This window comes from Phoca vitulina, unplaced genomic scaffold, assembly GCF_004348235.1.
Source record: "Phoca vitulina isolate PV1807 unplaced genomic scaffold, GSC_HSeal_1.0 scaffold63, whole genome shotgun sequence".
Taxonomy (NCBI): domain Eukaryota; kingdom Metazoa; phylum Chordata; class Mammalia; order Carnivora; family Phocidae; genus Phoca; species Phoca vitulina.
Genome location: NW_022589766.1, coordinates 3,518,598 through 3,537,298, shown reverse-complemented (window position 1 = coordinate 3,537,298; position 18,701 = coordinate 3,518,598). Strand labels below are relative to the sequence as shown.

General features: G+C 43.4%; 3 protein-coding genes across 5 annotated transcripts in view; 2 read left to right on the top strand and 1 right to left on the bottom strand.

Moving 5' to 3' along the window:
* The window catches only part of ADCY3 (adenylate cyclase 3), a 78,611-nt gene extending 76,172 nt beyond the window's left edge, over positions 1–2,439 (top strand). For 2 of the 3 annotated variants that reach the window (XM_032391478.1, XM_032391479.1), the window contains exon 22: positions 412–2,436. In XM_032391478.1, coding sequence (XP_032247369.1) covers positions 412–594 — 183 coding nt within the window. In that variant the 3' untranslated portion in view covers positions 595–2,436. Of the gene's footprint in view, positions 1–411 lie in introns of all 3 variants that reach the window. The other variant, XM_032391480.1, reaches the window with a different exon arrangement.
* CENPO (centromere protein O) lies at positions 1,130–11,379 on the bottom strand. The gene is made up of 9 exons (XM_032391481.1): positions 10,990–11,379; positions 10,627–10,679; positions 10,286–10,388; positions 8,878–9,047; positions 6,067–6,184; positions 5,120–5,379; positions 3,377–3,548; positions 2,481–2,644; positions 1,130–1,212 (listed from the first exon to the last, which is right to left on the bottom strand). Exons 3-8 carry the CDS (start codon positions 10,317–10,319, stop codon positions 2,508–2,510), a joined length of 891 nt encoding a protein of 296 aa, XP_032247372.1. The 5' UTR covers positions 10,320–10,388; positions 10,627–10,679; positions 10,990–11,379; the 3' UTR covers positions 1,130–1,212; positions 2,481–2,507.
* Positions 10,701–14,816, top strand: PTRHD1 (peptidyl-tRNA hydrolase domain containing 1). The gene is made up of 2 exons (XM_032391482.1): positions 10,701–11,028; positions 13,659–14,816. Exons 1-2 carry the CDS (start codon positions 10,777–10,779, stop codon positions 13,827–13,829), a joined length of 423 nt encoding a protein of 140 aa, XP_032247373.1. The 5' UTR covers positions 10,701–10,776; the 3' UTR covers positions 13,830–14,816.
* Positions 14,817–18,701: the final 3,885 nt, after the last annotated feature.

The window sequence follows — 18,701 nt, the reverse complement described above, 5'->3', positions numbered from 1 at the left end:
TGTCCGCCTGGAGTGTCGAGGGGGTGGTTCTGGGAGACTGCAGGCAAGGGTGGCAAGAGCTGCCCCAGTGGAAGGGAGGAAATACTTCACTCCCCTTTCCGAAATTTAGGCTTAACTTCTTGGTAAGACTATCCTGCCTTTTGGTATGAATTTTCTGATCTCGTGCCTCCAACAATCCCCCCTGGAGTCTCCCCAAGCCGGGCCAGCTGGGTCTGGCAGGAAAGCGCCACAAAGCGGGGAGAGGGGACAAAAGAAGAGGGAGTGATGCTGCCGCGGGCACCCTGGGGCCGTCCTCCAGGGACAGCAAGCACCGTGGCGAGCGCTCCGGCTGTGCCCGCGGGTGCGCAGACGGGCCGGCTCCCTGGGACCTGCTGCCCCGCTCGGAGCTCACGCGATGTCCCCCCCCTACAGGTGGTGGAAGAAACACAAGCCATCCTCCGAGAGTACGGCTTCCGCTTTGTGAGGCGAGGGCCCATCTTTGTGAAAGGGAAGGGGGAACTGCTAACCTTTTTCCTGAAGGGGCGTGAGAAGCCGGCTGCCTTCCCTAACGGCTCCTCGGTCACCCTGCCCCACCAGGTGGTGGACAACTCCTGAATGGCTCCAGCCCCACCACAGTCCAAAGGGGAAGGGAGAACCTATTTTTTGGAATCAAAGAAAGGCCTTGGGAAAGGACACATGACCAAGTCCCAGCATTCCCAAATTGAAGTGCACACTCACATAGACTTTAGGTTTAAAAATCTCCTCAAGTCTTCATTTGTTCATGGATACGTGAGCTCTGAGGGCGGCCATACTATTCCTCAGTGTGCCTGTAGCTTCCTCACAGAGTAGGGGTCTTAGGTGTAGTACTGGAACAATCCTTCCAGGGCTCTGGGTCTGACCAGCCCTCCTTCCCCCAGAGAGGCCATGGCCACTGTGAGCAGGAAATGTGTCCAAGGTGGAACAAAGCTGCCTTTGCTTCTGGGCTGGGAGCACAGATGGGAGAGCTGGGCTTCAGACGAGGACTTGGCAGGACTTGACAGCTGAGCAGGCAAGTGTTCTGCTCCCCAGCGCTCACCTGGAAGCAGTCTTTCAAGCTGGAGACCTGCTCGTCTCCATGTGGTCCGGGTTAGGTGACCTGGCCCTCATGCTGATGTTCCTGATAATCTTGAAAGGTTCTTCTGGAACCCCTGCCACTTTAGTCATGAGAGCAGAAAGTGCAATATTTCCTTTTACCTGGTGGGAGGGAGGGAAAGGGAATTTATTTCTGAGAGAAAAATATATAAACAGATCTTCTACATTTATATTTTTAACTTTCTGTTAAAAAAAAACTACTTTCCAATATTGCCTTGCCTCTTGAGCTCTATGCTACAGTCGCCTTTGCTACTGCTTTAAAAGAGAATTTACAGGTATTGATAAAGAACAAGACTGTTTTATTAAAAGCTTTATTCAACTTGAATGTGCTCATTGTGAAACTTCGGTTCAGTACTCTGCTAACTCACACCACGCATCCTTACCACGTGCCTGCAAGGCAAGGACCTGAACTAAGACGTCTGATTATTCTCCAGCTTTCTTCTAAATGGTGGTATAAGTGGACTCTATCTGTCCCCTGGGTGCCCACACATGTAGGTTGGGTCATCCGGTCCAGGAAGTGACTGACTGTGTTAGGGCCTGGATGCAGCTCTGGGCCCAGGGCAGGAAGGACTCCTATTTGTGACTGGGCAAAGCAGGGACAGGCACTGAGATAGCTGGACCCACCAGACACAGGCTTTCACATCTGGGCACCATCCCTATAACAGAACGCTGTCAGCAAGGCTGAGACCGGGGTTATAATATAAGGAGAAATGACCCACTACTAAGACCAGGAGATGGGGGGAAGACAGCTGCGGAACTGTGGGTGAGGGCCTGCAGCAGTGAGATGAGGGGGGATCTGCTGCCCTTTACAACCACTGAGTTTGAGTAGACTTCTGATCATGCTTTCTTATAGCTGACTTAATACATTCAACTCTCTACGAACATGTTTAGAAAACAAAGTATTAGCTACATAGAGCCCAATTATCCACAGTACTTACACTGTATTCTTTATAAAACCGTAGCCTAGAACATACTGCTTCAAACTAAAGATCAAACACACTTTCCTTAACCGTGTTATTCCTGTCATATCAGGAACCTGGAGTGTTCTAAGAACTTTCTTTTCAAAAGTCTCAGGAAAATGAGGCAGAATTACTTAAAGCTTTCATAAAAATCAGGAATACTCTTTCTTTAAAAGGTACATACTCCCTCTTTCACAAAATGCCTTCTGCCCCATCATCCCTTCTGATTTTCAGCTAAAACATATGATCAAATCAATACCTCAACTGTCCAGACTTGCCCCTTACCACCCTGATGAGGTATGTGACCGTTCTCACTGCAAGGACGGGCCCCAGGCAAGGGGTCTGAACCTTTCAACAGTATTCAGTTGCCAGGACCTAGCCTGGGACTGTGCATAGAATTATTTTACTCACTTCTGACATATTCCCAATGAAAATATTCTAGGAGACCAGGCTCATATCCAACTTTTCTCCTTTTCTTGCAAATGAAGTAAACACTTGATGTAGGGGCTTTGAAAAAAACAGATTTTCATGGGATGCTCGCTTTTCTTCCCAGGCGGGGGATAATGCGTCCATTCCTAAAACAGATTATATCAATCTCATTTAGTGCAACTGGGGGAATCAGAACCCAGATCACTGATGTGGTGATTTTTTTTTTTTTCTGGTCTGGAGCTGAGACTGCCCTTTACTGGACCAGTGAAATTTCGAGACCCGAACACACTCTGCCCAGAAGTCTAAAACCTATGGTGTGAAATCTGTGGCAGCTTCAAAACTTCCACCTCCTAAAAATATTTGATCCTATTTTTCATTATTGCCCATGTCACATTACTATGGTACATTTAACTAAAACAATAACACAATCTCTCTCAGCCAGTCCTAAAAAACTCCCGTATACAGAAGAGGCTCTAGAGAGCTAAGTGTATACTTATTTGTCTAATTGGCTTCTTACTGAAATGAGTCTTTTGCCTCTCTTCACTACAAGTGACCCTACGACTCAGCCTCATTAGCTGTCTCTCCTCAAGAGGGGTCTCCAATGACAACAAATCATTGACTGAAGGAACACTGGCAGAGTCAGATGGAGCAAAGGAGGTGGGAACCAGGGTAATTATGTTTACTACTTACAAAGAGGAGAGGAAAAATGGTAGAAGGAAAATATTCTTTGTATTTTACTGAGTAAATTTCTAGTAGATTAACAGAAGAATGGGTCTCCGGAGGTCCCACTGATACAGTCTACCTATTTTACCCTGTCTCATTCAACCTGAATCACACAGAGCACATTATCATTTCTCCATCAAGGCACCCATCCTCACCCTGGTACGTAACGGTGACGTCAGTTGGCAGGGCTGTCGTGAGGTCCTTATACAGCAGTCTGGCACAAAATGGGAACGACTGGCCCCGTGGCTCCACTTTGTAAGTAAACGACAGCAAGTTGCACAGTGAGTTTCTCCGCAAGGGCCCAGCCAGAAAGGCTGCAAAGTCACTCTGAGGAGGGTGGGGATCAAAACAGACACCAAATATATGATGATTACAGTTCCAAAGGCAGCGAGTGGTTGTGACACTTCAAACACATCTACAAAAACAGGGCCTGTGAATCAAATTTCAGAGAAATAAAGGGCAGAGAAAAGCCTGTAAAAAGGACTAATGATAAAGATTTATAAGATTATAACTAAGAGTTGGCGGCATCCTAGAAAGGCCTGCTGAAAGCACTAAATAAATGGCCGGGGCATGAGGGAGATGCACTCTTTGTAGAGCTGGCTAAGATGCTTTGTGTCTGCACTCTCGTGTCAGTCTAACTGACAACCAAGAGCTTCAGAGGTGTTCTAAACGCATGGGGGCGGGGGCGGGGCGGGGAGGAACAGGACACCAAGCTTATAAAAGTCACATATTCCTTACCTGCATTCATTTCCCGTCTACTTAAAAAAATTTGTTTTAGCCCAACCCTAGCTCCATTGCAACCCCAAAAAGGTAGGCCAGAGTTTAGACAAAGATAGATCGTATTCCCCTATGTATTCTTCTGCTTTGCTTCTATACCTAAGGTCTAGCAAGGCACTTGGCACACAGTAGGTACTCCGTAAATCCCTGTGAATTAAAAGCATAGAAACTACACAAGCATACACACTGGAGATGCTGTGGGTTCAGTTCCGACCACTGCAATAGAGTCAAATGAATTTTTTGGTTTCCCAGGACGGTTATGTTACGCTACACTGCAGTCTATTAAGTATGCGATAACATTATGTCTAAAAAACTAATGTACATGTTTTAATTTAAAAATATTGCTAAAAAAATATTTTGCTAAAAAATGCTAACCATCATTTGAACTTTTAGTGAGTCGTAATCAATAATCAGATCACAATAACAAATAATGAAAAATTTGGTAATATCCCAAGAATTACCAAAATGTGACACAGAGACACAAAGTGAGCAAATACTGTTGGAAAAATGGCACCGAAAGGCTTGCTTAACAGAGTTGCCACAAACCTTCAATCTGTAGAAAAAAACACAGTATCTGCGAAGCACAATAAAGAGAAGTACAATAAAATGAGATGTGACTGTACTACTTTGTGAAGAGAAGAAAGGGTCAAGTATAAAAGCCTGAGGACCACCATCAAGGAGTAAATAATCCCGTAACCAGTATCCATGCTTCAACAGCATCCAGAGTTTCAACAGGGGAAGAAGGTGGAAAATAGCTTGTATATAAATAAGAAACATGCATCAGAAGGATAATGGTCAAACTTCTGGCTCAGAATTAGAAAACATTTTAAAATACAAAAGAAAACTTGCCTCCCCCCCTTTTCCCTTTTTAAGCCTATTCTGGGCTCATAAAATATGCTATATAAGATCCCAGACAGAGGCGCCTGGGTGGCTCAGTCAGTAAAGCGTCTGCCTTCGGCTCAGGTCTTGATCCCAGCACCCTGGGATCGAGCCCCACATCGGGCTCCCTGCTCAGCAGGAAGTCTGCTTCTCCCTCTCCCTCTGCCGGTCCCCCTGCTTGTGTTTTCTGTCAAATAAATAAATAAAATCTATAAAAAAAAAAAAAATCCCAGACAAAATACCTGAAGTCGATCTGCCTGGTACTTCCTCCCAGCATAAGCGTTTAGGTATTCACAAAGACAGAACAGGAAGTGCTGAATATTAGTCTGTAAGTATTTTGCAGATATCTCCTCTAGAGGAATGAAGACTGGAATTGAATGGTGATGTATCCGAAGTGGCTTTTGTATGACAAGGTCGATAAAATAGGAATCGAGCAGATTTCCTTCAAAAGCAGTGGTGATGCAGACGCAGACCCCTCGGCTGGTCAGCTTCCCACTGAGCCCTGAAGCAAACAAGATGAAACCTCTCAACACACGTCAGCAACGGGAGTATGTTCTTCAGCTGCGTATCCCATTCGCTTCAGCACTGCCTCGTACATACAGTATGTGTTCAAACGTGTGTTGAAGGAACATCACAGACTCTTTCTTCTCACTCACTCTGGCTCACTTTGAATTTGAGTTGTTAAAACCACAGAAGATGGTTGGTGGAAAAGATAAAACATCCTAATACCAAATTATCGAAGAAGAGATTTTGAAATTTTCATTTTACCTCTTACTTTCCTCTGAGTGTCAACTAATGTACAATAGTCCATTTCCTTCCACAATCCTCTATGCCTTAGATAATGGGCAGGATAAATCCCTTTTAATGGGGAAACAGAGACTTAATAGGTTCAAACTATTTGACCAGTGGCATCAAGCCAGCCAGTAGCAAAGGCAGTTCTAGTACAAGTTCTGAAACACACTGAATAGCTAAAATGAATAATCTAAGCCAGCCACCAATCAATCTTCTGCAAAAAGAGGCCAATTTTGTAGGTCAAGATGCCTACAAATAGTATGCCAGCTCTGTGTGTGTATGCTGAGGAAGGCAAAAACCCATGCTCATGAAATAAGTCCAGGACTAATATATCTAGCAAACCAACTCACTAGAGACAAGAGACTCAGACTGGAACAGGTCAGAAAATAAATTATACCTGTAAAACGATATGCCTGCAGAATGGCTTTCACATTTTCCTTTCTTCTTTCCGCAACTTCTTGCTCACTGATTTCCAGTGTTTGGTCAGGTTCTACATTGACAGTAGATGCTTTAACCTGTAAAATAATGTAAGTCATTATCACTCAAACACCAATCAATATGTATCACTACATTAATCAAAGAAGAAAAGCCAGATGACCACCTTAATTTATGCAGTAAAAACATTTAGTAAAATTCAATACCTGATCACAATTAAAACTCTAGCAAACTAGACATAGAAGAGTATTTCCTTAATCTGGTAAGAGTATCTATACAAAATTTAGAGCAAACAGGTTGACCCTAAGACTATTTCTACTCAACAATATACTGAAGATCTCAGCTAATAGAATAAGGCAAGAAAAACAAGCTACAAGGATTGAAAAGAAGTAAAACTGTTATTGTATGCATATGACATGATTCCAAATGTAGAAATCCCAAAAGAATAGAGAGATAAACAGAATTAATGTGGATTTAGCAAAGTTGTGATATATAAAGTCAATATACAAAAATCAAATATATTTCTACATGACAATTTGAAAATCAAATTTCTAAAAAATAATACCATGTATCAGGGTTCACCAAGATAAGGCTTGTGGGTCAAACCTAACTCTACACTTATTTTTGTAGATAAGGTTTTACTGGAACACACCCATTAATTTACATGTCGTTTGTGCTGCTTCACAATACAACAGCAGAGCTGAGTAGTGGCCACAGAGACCATCTGGCTCACAAAGCCTATATTAATATACTGATGATCTGGCCTTACACAGGAAAAGTTTGCTGACCCCTGCCATATACAGTAATATCAGGAAAAATCAAATACATAAAGATAAATATAATGAATGATTTAAGCCCTCTACACATAAAACTATATACATTGTGAGAGAAATTGAAGAACTAAATAAATGGAAAGAGAGATCATGTACACTGCCTGGAAGATGCAATACTGAAAATACTTCAATACTCCCCAAATTATGTGTATAGATTCAATGCAATCCCAATCAAATCTATAGGTTTGTTTTTGGAAACTGACGGCTGATTCCCAAATTTATGTAAAATTCAAGGGGCCAAGAAGAGCCCAAGATAATTCTGAAGAAGACGACATATATGACAGGTGTCAACACTTAGCAGTAAATGAACCTCTGGTACTAGGACAAAGACAAACAGACCAATGGAACAGAAGTCAGAAACAGGCCCACAGTGGACCCAAAGATCCATTACAATACAATGGGAAAAGAATGGACTTCAGAAAGTGGTACTGGATGCAGTGGGTATCCATATGGAAAAACAAAAAAAATATGACCTCTATTTCATACCATACACAAAAATCAATTCCAGATGGACTGTAATTCTGAAAGTAAAAAGTACAATAGAGCTTTTAGAAGATACCACAGAACATCATCATCTTAAGTTAGGCAAAAATTTATTAAAAGAAAACAAGAGCAGTAAGTAAAAAGTTAGATTCCTAAATCAAACTTCATTTAAATGAAGACTTTCTTTTCATCACAAGATGCCATTAGAGAGTGAAAAGGCAAGCCACAGGCTAAGAGAAAATTCATAATACATATCCCAAACAAAGAATTCATACCCAAAATATGTAAAGATTCTACAATTCAGTAAGAGATAGACAATGCAATAAAATTTTTGCAGAAGCCTTCTTGAAAAGCTTATTTCACAACAGAAGACTTTCAAGTATCCAATACAAGTACTTAACAGCATTAGTAGTAAGGCAATTGCAAATTATTCCATCATGAGATACTATGACACTCCCACCCGAGTGACAAATTTTTTAAACTGACAATATCAAGTACTGGTAAAGATGCAAAACAATGGAAATCTCATACACTGGTGCTGGGAATGTAAAATTGGTATAATCACTTCCAGATACTATTTGGCAGTATTTACTAAAGATAATATACCTACCCTGTGACCTAGCAATTCTACAAGGTATACACCCAATAGAAAAATACATATTTTTACATCAAAAGACAGGAACAAGAGTTTCACAGCCCCAAAGTGAAACAACCCAAACAACCCAAATGTCACCAACAGTATAATTTAGTAAGTAAATTGTGGACTATTCATAAAATGAAATTACTATACAGCAATAAAAAAGAATGACCACTATATGCACCAGTTTGGATGAATCTCACAGACAGAACATTCAGCAAAAAAAAGTCAGACATGAAAGAGTTTATACTTTTTACATTTACATGAAGTTCAATGACGTAGTGTTTTATGAAGCATTTTCTTGGCCATGCAGGAGTTATTGGAGAAGTAGATGTACAGAAAGAGAAACAACTAGCAGACTACTGCAATAATCCTGGCATCCAAATACTTGAAGTACAAAGACAATCTAAAGGAAAATTTGACATGTCTTGCTGATTGACCCCGGGCTTGAGAGAAAACTGAAAAGAGGGAAGAATCAAAGTTCACCGTGTGGTTTCAAGCGTGGGTAAGGGAAAGATGGCGCTAATGACAAAAGTGCCAATGACTCAAGTCAGGCTGAGATTGAAGTAACAGGCTCATGTCTCTGAGTTCGGGCTGAGAGACTATTACAAAGAATCTGCCTGGCCTATCAGTAATGTCTGACAATTATTGGTTCATACTAGTATTAGTTGATTCTACAGGGCTGATCACTTGAGAGGTCAAGGGCTGCAATCAATCCAGTAAGATCACAGGTGAAACCCAGTATAAAATTTGCTAATTCCCAGATCATGCTCGCTCTTTTCACTCCGGGAAAACCTGCTAAGGTCACCCTTGCACTCACTCTGGCTTGACGCTGCTTCACTTCAGCTCTCAGCTCATCTCGCAGACATCTCAGTTTTTGAATCTTGGTCCCAAGAGCGCTTTCAACTGCCTGTGCTCTCTGCGGATCTTCTAAGTTTTTACGGGATCTATTCACTTGAATCTCTAGTCTTTCCAAGTGAGCTAAAACACCTGAGGAAAGTAAAAAGGCAATTTCACAAGAAGCCAGGGATTTCTAACTCTGGCAACAGGGAGCATTTCAGGGGGGACAGAGGGGGACTCTTTTCAGAACCTTGGTCAGCTAACATGTTAGACATTGGCTCCAATTTATAAAACCAGAGGAGGTGACAACAGAAATCAATGATAAGCAACCTCATAGGCTCAGCACTAATGTACAAGCAGTCCCTGACCAGGACACTGTCCAAAGAGAGCATTTTCTGAATATAACTCATCTCAGTTACCCATGATAATAAGGACTCAGGGGAAAACGGGGTCACCAAATTCAGACTCTCAGAAACTTTTTTTTTAAATGTAGAATTAATTTTAAATTAGCTTTTATACATGTTTTCCCAAAGTGCTAATGCACTAATTTAGACATCCAGAGAGACCTAAATTAAGTACTTTGAAGTTCTGAAAAGTATTATTCACACAGGACTATAAAGATACACACTAGAGGGAACTGCCTACCAATAAGACTGGGTATTAGAAAGGAAAACAAGTTCATGGTTGGACAGAAATTCAGAGGCAAATCTCATTTCCCAAGAGATTAAGGACCAATACAGGAAAGGTCACAGTTTCAAAATGCCAATCAAGTCTAACAATAAAGCATTTGCTGAACATTTCCTACATATTAAGACACTTGTGCTACATGCTTTACTTGCAAACCATGTAAAGAATTAAAGCATGTGCCTGAAGAGACTTAAATACTTATCTAATCTCCACAACCACCACCTTAAGGCTATTCTTTGCCTCCACTTTCCAGATGAAGAAATTAAGGCAGAGAAAGATAAAATAACTTGCCTAAGGCCACCATATTTCTAATGGCAGAGCCAAGACTCAAACCTAGGTCTAACCAACACCAAAGTCACTGCCTGGCACCGACCCTTCCACAAGTGTAATGCCTAAGTGACCCCAAAAAATCCTGGAAAGAGACCTCACTGGCTAGAACTGTAGCTCTGAATATAAACACTGGGCATATTATGAACGCGACCTATCGGTTTAAAAAGGGGCCGGAGCCTAGAAATGTTTGAAGTAATTTCCTTGTGCAATGAATGATCTTAGCTGCCTGTCCCTTTCAGTCTGCAGTTGGTTCCTTTCACCACAATGCTCCCAAACAGGCGAGGTCACACATCCGTCAGAGGAAAGGGCTCGTTTAACTAGGGGTCATCGTGGCAGCAGTAATAAGGGGGAAAAGGCGACCCTGTGAATACCTCCTTTGGACTTGCCGTCATTCGCCCACTCCATCCTCAGATTTCCACAGGCCCTCCTATGAAGTTGGGCAGCAAAGCGGCAATAGGGACCCAGATTTCCTTGCTGGGAAAAGTAAAAAGGCAAGAAAGTCACACCTATTCACGGCAGGACGCGCACAACTCAGGCACGCCCCGCCGGCCCCCGGACACCCTGACCCGCCCCTCCCGTTCCCCGGTCCCGGCTGGCGGTGTCCCCGTCTACCTGCCCCTGAGCGCGCCCCAGAACACGGCTTTGTAAGAGGCCGTTCAGCCTTCCACTCTGGTCACCGCCCCTCCGTCACCGGGTCTTATGTTCCCCTTACCTCCGCTCCTCTCGCTCACCCAGGACGAGGATGAGAGTTCCCGCCGTCCAAGCCTTCAAAAAAAAAAATCAAACCAATCGGACCCAGGGTGCTTTGCGCCCCCGCCGTACAAAAACATGGCTGCGCTCAGGGCCCCTCCCTCATCCCGGCATGCACCGGGGAGTAGGTGCGGCCTTTCGGTGGGCCCGGAAGATGGCGGCCTCTGGCGCGGAGCCGCAGATCTTAGTCCAGTACTTGGTGTTACGAAAGGATCTATCGCAGGCTCCATTCTCCTGGCCAGCGGGCGCACTGGTAGCGCAGGCCTGTCACGCAGCCACCTCGGCCTTGCACATTCACCGCGACCACCCGCACACGGCCGCTTACCTCCAAGACCTCGGGCGCATGCGCAAGGTGGTCCTCGAGGTGAGGCATCCGGCGGAGGGGGAGGGGTGCCGAGGCCGTCGAGACCGGAAGTGGGTGTGGTATCGAGGCCCAGATTTAACTTCGTATCGTGGGTACGGCGGTAGTGGGGAGGAGTCGTTTACATCTAAGCTTTGGAAAGGGTTCAGGGGCTTCCGCTATTGCCCCCGGAGCCTTGCCTTGCCTGGACGGGGTCTGGCTGTGTGAGGAGCGGACGTCGGGCGGGTTATTAATGGCTCCCGCACCCGTCCGCTCTCACCCGCGTCGCTCTTAGGAGGTGCCTGTGAGGGTGGAGGCCGGTGGAACCAGGCCCTGCCCTTCTACCTGTGCACTGGGTCGGCCTTTTATTGCAACGCCCAAAGGTACTGTCCCGCTCCCTCCCCGAAAAACCGATTCGGAAGGGATGAGAACACGGGGTTCCTTATTGCAAGTGAAGTAAAACTGAAGCATTACCGGAATATGACGCCTAATTATTTTAAAGTAAATGTGTACCTAATATAAGTTGAACCTCGCATCGTAAATACCGGACACCACCGGTGTAAAATAAGAGGTCAGGTTCTTTTTGCAGATGGCCAAACAGATCTTACCCTTACCTTTTCCCTTTGTCAGTTCTGCTGCTGGAAATGTATCCTAGGAAGATAATCAGATGCACCAAAGAGCATTGTATAGTACAAGAGTATTCATAGGAGCACTTTATAATAGTAAAAAATGTGGAAATTACTAAATTTCCAACACTAGTGATTGGTTCATTTTATGCCTATAAAATGTGCTATTATAAAGCTAGCATAAATCATGGTTTTGGAGCATATTTAGTTGGCCTGGAAGAGTGCTCATTATGTGATGCTAACTGAACTGTATTCTATACAAAATGATTCAGATTTTGGAAGGAAAAACTAAGGAAATAAACCCAAATATTAAGCCCGTGGTGGGATTTTGGTTAGTTTCTAATGCTTCTCTATTCTTTCTAGTTTTCTACATTAAGCATATATTTTACTTTACACTATAAAATTTATTTTAAACACACTGGAATCCTGGAGTGGGGTAGTACCTTTATGGCTAGCTGGCACAAGCAGATTCTCTGTCAAGAGAAAAACTTCTGTTGGGTAGTAAAACATCAGGCAATAACCTGTGGGGAAATGTTTTGAGAATCTGAGTAGACAGAAAAGAAGCAAATAGCTTTTTATTTATACTCTTTTTATAGGAAGAAGGGCTCAAGAAATCATCTGGTTCAGATATCCCCCCTCCCTCATGTTCAGGCAGATAATATATTTATTTACCCCTTTTCTCAGATAAGAGATCTGAAGCCCACAGAGATTCGGTGAGACCCCTAAGTCTGAGAGACATCTGATGATTCCTAGCTGTTAGCCCTAACTCAAGAAGGGGATCAAAGAGTCACTCCTGATTAAATGAAGGTGGTGCTGTACCATAAAGACCAATAAAATATGAGCCCATGCCAAGGCTAACTGCACTTACTGGGTGCTTACCATGTGCCAGGCACTAGTCTGAGCCTAATGTCATTGAATCGTCACTGCTGCTAAGAAGCGTTATCATCCCTGTGTTACAAAGGGGAAAGAAAGTCCCAGCGAAGTCACATTAACTCCTCAAAGATCCCACAGTCCAATCCCTGGGGCCCCTGGGTGGCTCAGTTGGTTAAGTGTCTGACTCTTGATCTCAGCTCAGGTCTTGATCTCGGGGTTGTGAGTTTGGCCCCGAGTTGAGCTCCATACTGGGTGTGGAGCCTACTTAACACACACACACACACACACACACACAAAACACAATCAGTAAGGGGCAGAGGGAGAGTTTGGACTCACTGTCCTATGCTGCTGTCTGGTGCTGAAGAAGGAGGGGGGAGGGGAAGTCCATGAGTTCTCCAGCATGGCTGTGCCCAGAGGGCTCTAGATAAAGAGTGACAAGTTGATAAGACATAGCTCTAGTTATCTTAGTGGCTTCTGCCTTTCTAGGCAAAAAAAAAGAATACCTATGCCAAATAACACACTAATTATCATTATTTTCTGAGTGCTAGCTTTAATACTTCTTGTTAATGGGAGTCAGCATGGTGATAAGGATGAGGAGAAACAGTGGGAGAAGGATGTGAGAGAATGGTTTGCCTGCTGAGCCCGCTGAGCCAACAAGCGGGAACTCTCCCAGCAGAAGGAAAACCCTTCAGGTTTGGGTGGGATTGGGCGGGAGGGAAGGATGGAGATGGAGGTGATGTGTTGTTAGAAGTCCTTTCCTACTCAACTCTTAATTAAGTCAGAGCTGGCTGAAGGATTGGGATAGCTGCATGGGCACCAGCCATAAGAGAAGTAGAAAATGTAGAGAGCACAATTATGGACAATGCATATAGCATCTCAAGAGGGAAGAGAAAAATCATCTCCATTTTAGAAATGGGCAGATTACGCCTCTCCCTCTCCTACCCACAGGCCGCTTATCTAAGGTCCTACAGAGAGTGAATGCAAATGGGGCGGTGAAGCTGCTGCTTCTGGAGACATGCTCTATAGCTCCTTCATTGAGAGAGCTGTTCCTCCACTTTTGAGTCAAGAGGAACCCCCTCCACACTTTTATTCATTACCTTCCGACACTTCCTAAATGGGCCATTCAGTCTGTGTCCTGTGCTCTGCTCCTGGTAGGCTGCAGATGAAAGCACCCTAAAGGAGCTGGCTGAGACTCTGCAGCAGAAGAACATTGACCACGTGCTCTGGCTGGAGCAGCCTGAGAATATCGCCACTTGCATTGCGCTCCGTCCCTACCCCAAGGAAGAAGTGAACCAGTATTTGAAGAAGTACCGATTGTTCAAATGACTAAGGTTATCAGTTGCCTTGATGTATTTGAGCATCAGCCGGATCCAGAAACTGCATGCCATCTGTCCCTAAGCATCATGTACTCCTCTCCATGGCAACCCGCTCTTCCCTTTAAGTTATGAATGTTTCTTGAGGGTCAAACACATGTTCATATTAAAGTTGTCATTAATAAGTACTTCCTCTTATTTTTAATTATTAATTAGTTCAGATGGGGAAAGTCAGTAAGCCGCAACATTGTCCATGGGTCATTTCTCAAATGGAAGATTTGGTTAGACTCCTGTCCAGGGGTCAAAGAAACAAACACCCTTCCTTCTTTATTAGGAATAAGAGTTCTTCCAGTCACCCAAGTTTAAAACTTTACCTTTGAATTCTGGATTTCTTATTCACATCCAGATATCATACTCATTGAATCTAGGGCAATATCAAGTTTAAGATACACCATTATTTTACATGTTTTTAAGAAAGAAGATATGCTGCCATTAAGACATGCGATTAACCCTAGGATGTATTTCAGTTTCAAAGATGTTAAAACATGCATATGCATGCACACACACAAATATATATTTGATGAAATTTGTCAAGTACCATATGGTAGTTTTCAGTGCAACCACCCTGCATCAGGCTCTCATTTTGTTCATCAGAGTGTCCCACTGGTCTGCTCCCCTCCCATGTATCCTGGCTACAATCCAGCAGACTTTCTGCCACGAGGTTTATTTAAGATCATTGAGCACCCTGTTAAGTAGGGACTCCTACGTGCCTGTAGAATAAAGTCAGAACTCCTCAGCTTAGCTTTTAGACCCTCCACATTTATATTTCCTACCTAGCATTTGAAGTTTATCTACTACTCTTTCCTTATCCAAACTTGATGTTTCAACAAATGCACTCCAGTTGCTGCCCGCCAGTCTCGAGCCTGGGAGTCAAGCGCTAGTACTCTTCCCTACCCGTTCCCACCTCTGGACTTACTATTTCTGGCTTAAGTTCAATCACCTTCACAAAGTCTTACCCAGCCCAAAATGACAGTTCCCTTCTCTGAACATCTAGAATGCTCTGTACAGTGTTTTACTTATTTCTAGAAACATTTGGAAACATCTACAGAAACTGCTTGGACCTCTGTGAAGTAAAGGTTATAAAGGGTAATTTGCTCAGCAGTTACTTGTTGCAAGTCTATGGTGGGTGGCAGGCTATGTTAGGAGCTGAAAAAAATAAGGGTGAACAGAACAGTTTTTGCCTTCAGGTAGCTAAGAATCTAATGAGAAGACAGATATGTAGATAATTCATACAGAAAGAATTGTACAAGGTAATGGGGCTATACTTTCCCCCTCCCATCTAGATACCAAAACAACTAAGATACTAGATACAAAGATTTTCCGTTATAAGAGGTGGTCATTTGAAACTAGGAGAGTGGATAAGAGAATTGGTAGAGTGCTGAGGGCAGAACCATGTCCAGGAAACCACCGCAGTAGAGTTTCAATCAAATGCAGCATGGAATTTCAGTATCTAAGTACTGGAAACATGTAGCATTTGGGAACATAATGGTGAGCTTGTCGAAAGCAGTTGAAGTAGCATATAGGGGTAGGACTCGGACTCGTCTATTGAGACAAGAATGGGAGAGGAGGTAAGAGGTGGGGACCATTCTTTCAAGAAGCTCAGATGGGAGGAAGTAGTGATTGAATGGGGGCTGGAAAGGTGAATGCTAGGTCCCATAGGGGGAATTTTCTTAGATGTCTAAGCAAGTTTATGGGTGAGGAGAGGGAGGCCAGGAAGAAGAGGGATTGAAGTTACTAAATGGAATAACTGATAAAGTCCAGAAAAAGTGGGAAGAGGTGGGGTCAAGGACATAGGGAAGGACTGGCCTGGAACAGAGAGAGAGAGAAAACTTTTATGAGACTGGAGGAAAGAAGTGGGGAAATATATATATATACATGAGTTTATAGACTGGAGAGGGGAGAAAGTTGAAGTTGACCATCCTTGTTGACTTCATTTTCTTCTATGAAGCAGGAGGTATATAGCCTTTCATAACACTGAACAGACTTACTAAGCACTGTATTATATGGCATCGCATGGTGGTAAAGACCTCACAGTCTGGTGTCAAATGGCCTGAGTCCAAATCCTGGCTCTCATACATTCAAACTGTGTGAATTCGGACAAGTCCATCAACTTCCCTGAGCCCCATTCCTTCATCTGTACAATAGGAATTTATGGGAGTGCTACGTGGATTAAATGTGTTAGTATGTACAGGTCCCATTAGAACAGTGCCTGGGCACTTGGTGCTAGAACCTAAGCATAGAAAGATAGCATAAGACACAGCCCTCAAAGAGCTTTCGGTCAAGTAAGCCCTGTTGTCTAATTCCCTTTCTGCTTGAGAGTGATGCCATCCAAGATCCATGAAGCGCTCCCTGCTATTAGGAAAATGTTTCTACATGACACTGTATCTTAGAAAACTTTTTTTAAATTCTGAATTCTGCTGTAAGACATAGTGATAAAGCCGAGAGAGAGAGATGAGTCTATAGAGCTGAGAGAGAACGGCTCAGGCAAATCCCTAAAGCTGAGATCTGAGGTCAAATAGCATAAACTTCTACCCAAGAGGGGAGAGGACAGGTATCCATGAGTTGATCCTGAGTGAATGCAAGCTAGTAGCAGGGAAGTAGCGAATCTTATGAGTATAAGCTCAGACCATTGTCATTTGAGCTATATCAGTGGTTTTTGAAATGTGGTCCCTAGATCAGCATCACTTGGGTACTTGTTAGAAATGCAAATTCTCGGGCCCTACCCCAGACCTACTGAATTGGAAACTCTGGTGCTGTCTAGAAGAAGCCTGGTCCCAGGAGGCAGTCAGCTTAAAAGATGAAGAATAAATGTGTGTGATTTAGAACCAACCCATTATGGTAGTGCATAATGTGCCTACAGGAAGGAACGAGATGGAGAGCAAAAATCTGGCACGAAGTACAGTATATCTGGCCTTGCATACCAAATTTACCAAAAAAAAAAAAATGTATTCTCCAATAAAGCAAAGATTGTGCTGGAAGCCCGAGGATAGGTGATATATCCTTGAAAAGAATCTTCTGTACTTTGGCAAGTTTCTTACATGTGAAAAATGTTTTGAAATTAACAAAGGACTTCCGTCTGTGCGAATCAATCCCGACAGTTTTGCGATGCAGGCCACCTTGTCTCAAGTTTATAGATTCAAAAAGGCTTTGACTTGCCCACGATCAAACTCAGTGGCAGAACTGGAATTGAAAACCAGGTCTTTTGTCAGTCCAGTTTTCTCGTAACCTCTCCTAGTTGGCTACTAATTTGGTTTTCAGCCATCTCGCTACTAGAAAGGGGTTTGAAAAGGGGTCATGAGTAGTTCAAGTGCTGGGAAGCTGTATCTTCCATTTTAAATTGGTTAATTGACATTCCAGATTATAAATCAGCCTCCTGTGACTGTGAGTTGTGTGACTCAATACCCTAGAGTCCAATTATCACTGGATGAGCTGACAAAATTGAGTTTCTGAGCTGGTAGCGCTGAGAATCCATGCCTAGGTCACTGCTTCTGATGGGGCCGGCACGATGCAGAGGGCTCCCCTGGAGGGGCATTTAAAATCACGTTTTATTGTCATTTAATCAGCATACATCTTCCCCCACAGATTCTGAGATGCCATCCTAGGAGTGTGCACTGCTTCCTGGTTGAGAATCTTGGCAATAGTGAACCAAAGTCCCTGACGGGAAGGTGTTAGTGTAGAGACATGGCTGAGAACCTCGCCCTGGGCAGTTTTAGCTGCCCTCTGATGTTAAGCTTAACACAACCCTGACTTCTCTACTTTAAGATCCAGGTTTGGCAGGTCTTGAATGCTGGCCTCAGTCCGGCTTTTAGCTGTGGGCGTGTTGCAAAGGCCGAATAGGTGGCACCCAAGTTCTGAACGTAGGTTCTTCATAAATATGATTAAAAAAATGGATGGAGAAATAAAATATCACTTTTGTTATCAATGGGTGAGAAGATACAGCTTTATATGATAGCCTAAATGGGCTTGATAATTTCCTGTCCTAAGGAGAGCGAGCAGACAGAGCAGACATCACCAAAGTTGCAGAGTACAAATAGAACAAATCCCCCACATTCAATCTATTAAACTTTGAGAGATTAGTGCCACCCAACTGAGAAACATGGACCAAAGGCAATCATCCACCAAGTGGGTTATTCAATCAACCTGCATGAGGAAGAGTAAGGGTGGAGCAACCAGGGGCTCTATGTTCCTTAACTCACTCTATAAAGGCGGAAGTGGGGATAAAGTATTCCGCCTCCTTCCCAGCATTGGATGTAAGGAATTCTGGAGGAATGCCAAGGATCCAAGAGGAAGACTGACTTGGCAACAGGTACAAGATGTACTTGCTATGAGTGGGGAGGAAACTTGGGGTATCAGTAAGGAGGCTCCTGGAGATAATCAAGGCATGACTGTGATGATGTGGCTGCAGAATGAAAATTGAACCATAAGAAATATGATCTTACTTCGTTATGGTACAAATGACAAAAGCCAGGCAGGTGACAACCTCAGAAGACCTGAGATTCAGGCTGAGCTCTGCTACTTAATGGCTATGTAATTTCGCCTCACCTGTGAGTAATTCCTAACAGGAATTATTTAAACAACTCAAATTTAAGGATCTATTTAAACAATACCTTCGAAGTATATGCTATAGAACTATCATCTCAGACAATTTCGCGTCTTTCAATGCAATCATTATGCTTACTTCTTTTTCTCATTTTATGGCATTATGGAGATGTCTGAACAGGTCCTTGCATGGGTGAGTACCTGCAGCACACGTGTAGCAGCGTTAACAACTATCCTTGACTTGCTGTTGACTGAAATGGAAATTTTTTTAAACCTTCACCCTTTG